Raw genomic sequence first — 10,404 nt, 5'->3', positions numbered from 1 at the left:
GCAGCCCACGCGTGGGGCAGCGCGCAGCCCCCGTGCGCGCGCGGAGGGCGGGACTGGCGCGGAGGGGGGGGGCTGGCACCGCCCGCCGCGCCCGGGGCCCGCCGCCGCCTCCTCGTGCGCTGCGCTCTACGTCAGGACGCAAGGCGCGCCGCTGCCGCCCGGGCCGGAAGTGCGGCGGCGGTCGCGCGGAGGGGGGGGGCTGGCGGCGGAGCGGTGAGTGCCGGGCGCCGCCGGGAGACACCCACCGCCGCCAGTTTCCCACCGCCGCCGGGGCCCGCGGGAGGGCGGCAGCCGGGCCGGGGGAACCCGGGCCGGCGGCTCACGCGGGGCAGCGCCCCGCCCCGGCAGCGCGGAGTTGGGCCGCGGGCGCCGCTCCTTCCCCCGGTACCGCCTCGCGCCGCTGAGGGGGCGAGCGGCCTTCCCCGGAGGGCGACCAAAACCTGCGGGAGCGAGTTACGGAGCTCGGGGCTTAGGTGGGGCGCTGGCGCCGGGCGCCCGGCGGTGGCGGGGGTTGCGATGCCGCCGCTCCCCGCTCCGCTCCCCGCCGCGCGGCGCGCTCCGAGGGCCGCCGCCCGCCCGTCGTCCCCGCCGCCCGCGCTCGCAGCGAGCCGAGCGGGGCCTGCTGTCGGTGCTCGTGTCGAGGAGCAGTCCGGGGCCGTGCTCTGTCACTCGGCGTCAGCCTCCCCCCCCCCCCCCGAAACGCGCGTGTTGCTCATGAGCCCTTCCAGAGTTCGCCGGCAGATGGGCTGGAGCGCGTCTGACCACGCTGCCGGCAGCATGGCTGCTCTCCCCTCATATACAGCCTTGCTCCAGAGTTATTACTGTTACTGTTATTTATTTTTTTTTAGGTGAGCACGCTGTTTGGGATTTTGCAGTCAAAGTAGTAACGCTGTCGCCTCGTGATCGAATACCAAAGTCCTTCGTGTGATCGAAACACCTCCTGCCCTACCTGAGGCGCACGTGGGTGTTAGGGAATGCCTGCATGCGCAGTTGGCAGCAGCTCTTCGGGAGTTCCTGTAAGGCAGGGTTGGGTCAGACCTACAGCCACGCTTTAGGGTGCGCCAGCGGCATCAGGCTCACGTCCTTCAGAAATTAAGGTCCCCAGATACACGATCTGGCTCCGGCGTGAACTGTTCGGTAGCTGAATGGGGCTAAAGAATCGCTTGTTGGCCACCTCGGTAGCATTTAGGTATCGTCTGTATGTAGTCTGTGTTATTTCTTACAGCATTCCTTCAGTAATCGGAACTGTTGTGCTCACTGATTGCTATGTTTAAATATGTGTTTGTATTTAAGATGACAGCTTTATATTTTAAGATGGCAGGTAGCTAATCTGTTTCACGTTTGGCTCAGCTGATCCTCTTGAAATGGACATTTTTGGCACATCTCTTCTATAGTATTCAGTGGATTCTTCTGAAATCGCTGGATTATATATATTTTTTTTTAATTTTAATTTTTGCATATTTACAATTGAAGAAGCTTAGCAAGCCAGGTTGGTGGTTAATAGCACAGTCAACCCTATTTTAGACAGAGCTCTTAGAAAAAGCTGCTGTTTTTCCGCTTTTATTGCCCACCTCCATAGGCTGAAGCTTAGCAGGTAAGTGTTCTGAAAGAAATTTTCAGAAGGATAGAAATGGATAAAAGAAGGCACGGGGTCCTGCCGCGCTGATGCCAGTCAAGTTTTATCATTGATTACAGGATTCCATAGCCTTGTCACTGAATAGTCTGAAATGTGGCATCTGCAGGGATGAAGCTGCAGTTGACCTTCCCCCCCCCCCCCCTTTTATTATTTGTTTGCACTTAGGAGCTGTGAACAAAGAGTTCTTTTTGTTCGGTTGTTTTAGTTGTGAAAGGAGTTTTCAGAAGGGATAGCCATTTTTTTAGATGCTACGCAGTTCACAGCACATCAGAGAGAAACAAATGAAATAATAGGCAGTAATTCTGATCTAAGAAGCAGCTATCTGTAGCCATGTCTTAGAATTTAAAAACACCCTTTGAAGAAAGTCTGTGTCAGCATTAGTGTTGATTTTTTTTTAAAGAAAGATCAGAGCCTTCAGAATTGCTTCAGAAACTGTTGAACTCTGTTGACTGGTAAACCAAATGATATTTGGTGTGTTATAGTGCAGACTTCTACAATATTCCTTAATTAAAGCTATTCTGTTCTTGTAGGCACCTCCTTTCATATGCGCAATAAAAATGGCAGAAACGCCTCCTGACGCTTCTGAGAAACTGGTTGTCATCCACTCCAAAGCTCACAAAGATACCATTCTAGCTAATTTTGAAGAACAAAGGAAAAAGGATTTTCTTTGTGACATTACCCTAATAGTGGAGAATGTGCAGTTCAGAGCCCATAAAGCTTTGCTTGCTGCCAGCAGTGAATACTTCTCAATGATGTTTGTAGATGAGGGTGAAATAGGGCAGTCAATTTACATGTTGGAGGGAATGGTTGCGGACACGTTTGGAGCACTGCTAGAATTTATCTACACCGGTTGCCTCCGCGCCAGTGAAAAAAGCACCGAACAAATTCTGGCTACCGCGCAGCTGCTGAAAGTGAATGACTTGGTATGGGCCTGTACAGACTATCAGGCCAGCCGTAGCCCGAGTAATGCGTTACCAGCTCCGGCTAACAGTGGAGCCTCTGTAGCCGTTGCTGCAAGCGACAAGAAAAATGAAGAGCCACCAAAGCGAAAACGAGGGCGACCGAGGAAAGTCAAGAATGTCCAAGAAGAAAAATCGGCCGCAAATTCTGCCGAAGATGTGCAGCTGAGAGAGAACAACTCCATGCAAAATAAGCAAAATTTTATGAAAAAAGACGCCGCAGAAGAAGAAACAGTTGTCAGCGAACAGGCTCCAGCAAGGAAAGATGCAGAAGAAACTGAACCTGCTTGTGGCTCAGAAGCTGCTGTCGATCTGTCAGCTGAGAAAGATGAGAATTATGATCCCAAATCTGAAGGAATACAGAGCACTCAGAGCCGTTACAGCAAACGCAGAATAAGGAGATCAATCAAACTGAAAGATTATAAACTTCTCGGTGATGAGGATGAAAAAGGACTGGCAAAGAGAACTGATGGAAAAAGAAAACGTGCAGGTTCTGAAGCTCGCTGTAAAGACTGTGGCAAAGTATTTAAATATAATCACTTCTTAGCTATTCATCAGCGGAGTCATACAGGTAGGCATTAAGAGACTGCTGCGTTTGGGTTAGGGTTTAGTGACTTGTTGCCAAATGCGAGCTAGTTGTTGAAGTGTGGGCTGTTGTCTGCAGCAAGAACTGTCCAAAACAACATGCTGATCTCTGAGACTGTGTTCGCTGTTTTATTCTTGTCAGCAGATCTCGTAGCCTTTATGTCTTACCTTGATTGTAGTTTAGTTAATCATTTCTCTGTGTAAACATTGAATTATATGGCAATACTTAAAGAACTACTTTATTGCTGTGGGAAGCTTGTGTCTTAATTCGCCTTATCGCTACTTAAAAGTCATTTTTTAGTAGCTACTACATTGCAATGCATCTCACTATCAGCTTAGAATATCTAGCGAGAAATAATGCATCTATACTTACAAATGTCATCTTTTGCTTTCAGGGGAGCGCCCTTTTAAGTGCAGTGAGTGTGGCAAAGGCTTTTCCCAGAAGCATTCTCTTCAAGTCCATGAGCGGATGCACACTGGAGAACGGCCATACACGTGCACCGTCTGCAGTAAGGCTCTGACGACAAAGCATTCTCTTCTGGAGCATATGAGCCTACATACAGGTAAATATTTCAAGGCGAATGTAACCTCTCTTCCCCAAGAGTTTGCCTTTCTGAAAAAAGGTATTTCTGCTCGCTCTCGTGTGTGCTGGTTTGTTTATTTATTTATTTCCTTGCGCTTGCTTTGGATGTGGCTTACATTTTAATAAGTGGTGGGGGTTTTTTTGGTTGTTTTTTTTTTTTACAGGGCAGAAGGCTTTTACATGCGATCAGTGTGGGAAATACTTCAGCCAAAAGAGACAGCTCAAGAGCCACTATCGAGTACACACAGGTATAACAAGGTTGGGTGGAAGAGCTGGCTTACAGTCCGTGCTGATTTGTCCGTATAAAGATTGACTAAGGCTGAAAATTCTTCTTCAGTGATGTATTTAGTCTCTGCTACCCTGATGTGTGGTGTCTTGATATAACGATGAACAGGGTGAAAAAGACAAAATGGTGTGTAATAAATGGAACGCTTAGAAAAATAATTAATTGAGAAGGGCTCTTATGATGATTAAAAGTTAGTTATGCTGTATTTGACATACAACTTGATTATTTTAGCCCTGCTGTCTGTGTTACATAGAAGCTAGGAATTGTATAAACAATTGTGTCTGCCGCCTGTTGTGGGAAACTACAAGGCGATTTGCACTACTTTGGACTATCAATGGCATACAAGCTTTAAGAAGTGTCCTCCTCACTTCTGGAGCAGGATGGAGATTAAGCTACACACATGGGAAGTGGTGGAAAAAATCAGAATTTACAAAGCTTTGAGAGAAAGCGTGTTTGGGGGGAAGCAGGTGTCAGTCCCCTCTTTTCCCATGATAATACCAAATAGAGAAATAGGGGTGAGACAACTAAGATAGGGAGGAGGCAGTGAATCACCTTTTGTTTTCTCTCTATATTATATCAAAGTGGTTATTTTACAGGAAAGTGCTTTAACAAAGATCACTGAAGAGAGAGACAGGGGATCACTTATGCACTGACACTTTTTTTATTATTGCGACAAGGCCATTCACTGCCGGAATGTAACCAGTGTCGTCGCAAATTCATGGATGCAGCTCAGTTAAAGAAACACCTAAGAACGCATACAGGTAATACTGTCCGTCATGTTTTGTTGTGGTTTGTTTTTTCTTTTTTTTTCTTCTTGAAGTAACACAGACAAAACAGTGTTAGGCAAATGACACTTGTCTCTGTGGGTTGAACTTCTGCTCTACTTGCACATAATGATGCCTGTATCGCTAATGAAGAGATTTGACATCAGGAATGCAGGAGCACAAAAAATCTTTTATTACAACAGTGCAGAAGCAGTGCCTACTACAGGACGAGGGGTTTTTTTTCCCATTCTTATAAAGCCTGCTGCAGAAAATGCCAGTTAGCTCTTCTGTGATAGACTCCTGGACTGGGAACTCAGTTTATCAAGAGAGTCACGTCCAGCATGTATGGGGCTTGAAGTGAGCTAAGTAGTAATGGAAAGTGTATGTCCTCAATGAGTTGGGCACCCCTGTCTGTGAGGGATGGCTGCTTATGAAAAATGCTGCTGACCAGAAAAATAATTATTTCCATTTACCTTTTTATTATGCTGTAATAAACCAGATGTTGGCAGGAGATGGGCTGAGAGGGATGATGTAATGCAAGTGCATCAGAGCGTGTTTTAAGAGATTTAGGGGGCAAGGTGATAGTTGAATGGCTGGGTAACAGGGATAAAAATGTTGATCTACCATCTCGTGATAACAAGGCATAAGCTGCTTAAAATAGTTTTCTTTGAAGGGTAAGTTTGTAAGATGACACGTAACTATTTTTTTCTTTTAAAATAGCTATAAGCAGTGGCAATCGTTTCTTCCCCAAATCAAATTATTCTTAAGTATGTTGCCTGCGGTTGTAGTAAGGTATGCACAAGATCAAGTGATGTATCTCATTCATTTCCTTCTCTTTCTCAGTGACAATAACACAGCTTTAAATTCCCTGGGCTAGGATGAGGTCAGAACTTGTGCCTTTGGGAGTTTTTGGTGTACCCAGGATAGTGTTAACTTGCGATACTTAAAAATACTGCATTTTCTATTGAGGAGAGCATTGTGTTTGTTGACACACGCAACGGTTTTGTATCTGAAGCTGATACAGCTCTATAAATGTAGTGGGAAATGAGAAGAGGAAGCATAGTAGCAAGGTAGGTTGCAAAAATAGATCCATTAAGATGAGTTCTAGCAGAAACTGGCTTGCAATGTATTTTGCTTCCAGAAAAGACAGGCCAGTATTAACGATGCAGAAATAAGAATTGATCTGTCCCATCTCAAAAAGCAAGAAGTAAAATTCTAAGGAGTTTGGGGACAGATGTTAACATTGATACAACTGTTCTGCTTTGGCAGAAGAATGTCATAAGAATACAGTCTACGTAGGAAATTACCCCTGTTTTCAGTAGGAGGCTGGGACTAGATGACGAGAGGTGCCTTCTGACAAATGTTTCTCGTTCTCTCATGCTTTGCCCCTGCCCTCCGAAGCCATATGAAAGCTGATGAGTGTTGCAGTTCTATACTAAACGTGAAGCTTCCTTGGAAACTGACTGCTGCCCCATCTCCAGTTCAGTGTGCTTGGATGGTGTGAATTACCACAGTGGTGGTCCGGATTCTCATGTCTAGTGTCTTAAAGAAGCTCAATGCAACAAGAATATGTTACGGTGTCAATTAGGATTTGCTTTTGTTGGGTAGTATCTGTTTCTTGTGAACCTTTTTGTTATTTAATTTGGCTCCTCTGCTTCTACTCAATTAGACACAAGAATTCCAAATGCAGTTAAAAAAAAAAAAAAAAAAACAAAAAACCAAAAACCCAACAAACCCACAATTTATTCAACTCACCATAATTTAATTTTTCTCCGACTGGTGTTCCCAGGATATCGTAGGCCTAGGATGGAGCCTTATAGGAAGCCAGCCAACTTGTTAAGACAATGGATTCACTTTTCAGGTTTGGAAATACGGGCTTACTCATCTGCATGGTGCTGCACGTGAGCCTAGCGTTAATGCCTACTAGTTCAGGGTCAGCCTTTTTCAAACTTGTCTGTTCAACGTGGAACACCCGCATCTGTATCGTAGGTGTGTGTTTTGTTGCTCTGGGGGCTTGGATCACCTAATTCTTTATCTTCAAAGGGGAGAAACGTCAGAGATGTGCGTTAAAATACTATACCCTCATTTAACTAGTGAGTTCATTCAGTTTCAGATACCTGTCCTGACCCACAGAAGAAGCGTGAGGATTTGACAGTACACACTTGATACTGTGTATGGTAAAATATAAAATGTTTTTTAATGTATTGATGGGAAGCACTATGTAAAAAGTGATGTCGGATTTCTTTTTGATAGGTGAGAAGCCCTTCACTTGTGAAATTTGTGGCAAATCATTTACAGCTAAAAGTTCTCTTCAGACTCACATTAGAATTCACAGGTACAGTATGTCTAATTTTCATTACATTCTTTAAAAATGTAACTTCTGATCTGACACCTGTAGGTAGTGCTTGTTCAATTAGAGAATGGTCAGGACTTGTTTGTATTTTGAATGGATGGTTGAAGATTGACATTTTTGTTTAATCTATTTAAAGAAATAATTGGTAGTGGAAAGCACTCCACTGTTAAATACTAGTGTGCCAAGACACTGTAAGATTCTTTTTTTGTGTATTGTGTCTGTTTAATGACAGTGTACTTACTGCTATATTATTTATGCGAAAACTTTGCTGTGAATTTTTGTTTGACAGCAGAACAGTAGCCGTGGTGTAACAAGGTTCTTGGAGCATTGTCCTGTTTCCCTGTAGTCTATCGTGTCTCTTTAATAGCATTAGTTATCTTTTACCCATGTCAGTGTGATGTATTGCATAAAGGCATGTAAGCTTTTAAATCCCTGGAGAACTGTTGTGGGCCTTACGTAAAAGAAAGTGTTTCCAGTAAAATTTCTCGTCCCTTTGAGTCGGGCAGCAAGTTAGGATTTGGACACTTCTTTTTGTTTTAAAGCCCACACTGTTAATAAACATTCTTTAAATGGTCGGTGCTTACAGTTGTGCAAAGTAAGTTGTGGCATTCTTGTCAAGGTCTAGGAGCATAGACTTTGTACCTCTGGTATTATGACAGGAGGGCAGTTATGTTATCTCTGTAGTTCTTGAGTGTATAGTAATGACAGTACAGTTTGTGAAATCAAATAGAAATAATTAGGAAGTCAAATAGAGAACGCTTTTAACGTCGCTATTCTTAAGTGCTTATGATTTAGCAAAACAAAATAATAATTTACATTTTTTTAATTGTATAATAAGTTGCAGAAAGCAGCACTGTCAAAGTGAATATTTTAATGAGATCAAACACATTCTTTTGCAGAGGAGAAAAGCCATATTCTTGTGGTATATGTGGAAAATCCTTCTCTGATTCCAGTGCTAAGAGAAGACACTGTATCTTACACACAGGCAAAAAGCCTTTCTCTTGCCCAGAATGTAGTTTGCAGTTTGCTCGTCTGGACAACCTGAAGTCTCATTTGAAAATTCATAGCAAGGAAAAGCAGTTTCAGGAAGCCAGCGCTGCTCCAAGCGCCAACACTAACTCAGAAGTGAGAAACATTCTTCAGCTGCAGCAGTATCAACTTGCCACCTCTGGAGGGCAGGAAATTCAACTACTGGTTACAGATGCAGTACATAATATAAACTTCATGCCTAGTCATAATCAAGGCATTAGTATTGTTACTGCAGAAAACGCCCCAAATATGACAACAGAGCAGGCTGCTAACCTCACGCTGCTTGCTCAGCCTCCACAGCAGTTGCAAAACTTGTTGCTTTCAGCTCAGCAGGAGCAAGCGGAACAAATCCAAAGTATCAATATGATTGCAAACCAAATAGAGACTGCCCAACCTGAACAAATGCATGTCATCACTCTTTCCAAGGAAGCACTAGAACATCTCCATGCTCATCAAGGACAAAATGAAGAAATCCACTTAGCAGGATCTTCGCATCCAGCTCAGCACATGCAGTTGTCCCAGGAATCAAGTCGACAGTCTCACTCTAGCCAAGATACGGTTCCTTCCCATCAAATCGGTGAAGAACGGAATCAAAGCGTACATGTTTCTGAGTCCCATCAGCAGTCTCTGTCAGTAAATGAGTCATCTCATGAGCATCCTATTCAAGGACAGGCTTTCTGAAATGCTTATTTGTCATCAGAGGGCTAGGCTATAGCATGCTTCTCATCCAGGCAGTGATTACACGTATCGCACTTTCTTTTCTGCAGCATAATCTGTCGGAAAATGCATTTCTTGGTGATTTTTGATGGGTGGCTTTCAGTTTTCTTAACCTTATTTATTTTGGACTTTTTTATTTTTCCAGATTGGTATTTCTCTACCACTTAGTCCATACCTCACAAGCGATTAATGTGGTTTTTTGTGCCTCATACACATGCATGCCTACTGTGGAGATATTTGGGCCCTTATTTGCATTTCTGAGTGAGTCTCCAGAGAAGTGTACCTTGCTGGTAGAAGAACAGTGTTTAAGATGTCTGCTGATCAGAAAGTATGACTTCTCTGATGAAGTCAACGTTACCTGAACTACTGTCAAGCTTAAGATAACCGATACTTTTTGCAAAGCTAACACCATGTGTCTTACGTTTAATGAGCTTGCTTTCTGCAGGTTAATGTAAAATTTTCTATGTGATCATTCCCTTAAGTGCATTTTGATTTATTGACTACCAGATATGTTTGGTTTGGGTTGAAACTGTTGCAGCCTTTGACTGGCCCTGGATCGCCCCTTCTGTTTACTGTATGCTGTACAAGTTTTGCTCCTCAGAAAGGCTTTAGCCGTTGCACTTGAATAGTGGCAATGAGATGCGGTGGTTACACTGGACAACAGAAAAGCCCAAATTCTGCTCTGTTAGTTCTACCGCTCACTCTCTGTGTGACCGTGAGCAAGGTAGTTGACCTCTGTGCCTTAGTTTCATCATCTAGTAAGTGGGGATAGCGTTCACGCGGTCTGCCAAGCACTTTGAAGAGCTCTTGATGTTGAAGGCACTGTCTATTGAAGTGCAAAAGTCTCTTCCTGACAGGACTCAGTCTAAGCTTAGGAGCCAGTGTATATTTAAACTGTTATTTTTTTTGTACTTTTGAGAGCAGAATGTAATGGTACTTTAATATATGTAAAAGCTGGTAATTGTTTTTGTGGGGACTTGAACAATGACTAGAATCATTTCAGAGCATAATGAGCTGTATAAATGGGGCATATCGTGTTGAAGTTGTACAGCTGTTTTCGCTGACTAGATTAGATGTGTACAGATTGTTTTCAATGACTGACTGACTGACTGCTAACACAAAAGATTCGACATCTTAATAAAATGCCATGCCAGAATACACGCTTTGCATTTTCAAGTTTGGCTACTGGTAACATCTCCCATAGTGTACTAGTGTGTTAAAATCCAGATGAAATGCCACTGGTGCTTAAAGCAACGTGCTCAATCATCACTTCCATTTTAAAATGTCATACTTGTGATTTACTTTGATATTTTATGTTTCAACAAATGAAAAATGTAAAAATGAAGGAGTTAGCAGGTGAACTTAAAAGCAAAACAAAAAATCTTTGTACGTGCTTGGCTTATATGACTGCCCAGAGAGAGTCACTGGCATAAAGCCCAGTGCATAGAATGATAGAAGAATTTAGGGTGGAAGGGACTTCTAGAGGCCATCT

The 10,404-nt window shown here is 43.6% G+C and overlaps 1 protein-coding gene across 3 annotated transcripts; it reads left to right on the top strand.

Moving 5' to 3' along the window:
- Positions 1 to 164: 164 nt before the first annotated feature.
- On the top strand, positions 165 to 10,070 carry ZBTB24 (zinc finger and BTB domain containing 24). Of its 3 annotated transcripts, none has more exons than XM_076333382.1 (8): positions 165 to 213; positions 849 to 1,189; positions 2,167 to 3,166; positions 3,576 to 3,743; positions 3,928 to 4,011; positions 4,727 to 4,810; positions 7,067 to 7,148; positions 8,066 to 10,070. In XM_076333382.1, exons 3-8 carry the CDS (start codon positions 2,194 to 2,196, stop codon positions 8,874 to 8,876), a joined length of 2,202 nt encoding a protein of 733 aa, XP_076189497.1. In that variant the 5' UTR covers positions 165 to 213; positions 849 to 1,189; positions 2,167 to 2,193; the 3' UTR covers positions 8,877 to 10,070. The 3 variants fall into 3 exon arrangements, with proteins under 3 accessions (XP_076189497.1, XP_076189499.1, XP_076189498.1); XM_076333383.1 differs by lacking the exon at positions 165 to 213 and adding an exon at positions 426 to 473; XM_076333384.1 differs by lacking the exons at positions 4,727 to 4,810; positions 7,067 to 7,148; positions 8,066 to 10,070 and adding an exon at positions 4,646 to 4,726.
- Positions 10,071 to 10,404: the final 334 nt, after the last annotated feature.

The sequence above is a fragment of the Aptenodytes patagonicus genome, chromosome 3 (assembly GCF_965638725.1).
Source record: "Aptenodytes patagonicus chromosome 3, bAptPat1.pri.cur, whole genome shotgun sequence".
NCBI lineage: Eukaryota > Metazoa > Chordata > Aves > Sphenisciformes > Spheniscidae > Aptenodytes > Aptenodytes patagonicus.
This window is presented reverse-complemented; position numbering and strand designations above follow the sequence as displayed.

Coding starts and splice junctions, on each gene's coding strand:
- ZBTB24 (XM_076333382.1), top strand. CDS start 2,194: ATGGCAGAAACGCCTCCTGACGCTTCTGAGAAACTGGTTGTCATCCAC. Junction 3,167..3,575: donor TCATCAGCGGAGTCATACAG/GTAGGCATTAAG, acceptor TTTTGCTTTCAG/GGGAGCGCCCTTTTAAGTGC. Junction 4,012..4,726: donor CCACTATCGAGTACACACAG/GTATAACAAGGT, acceptor TATTGCGACAAG/GCCATTCACTGCCGGAATGT.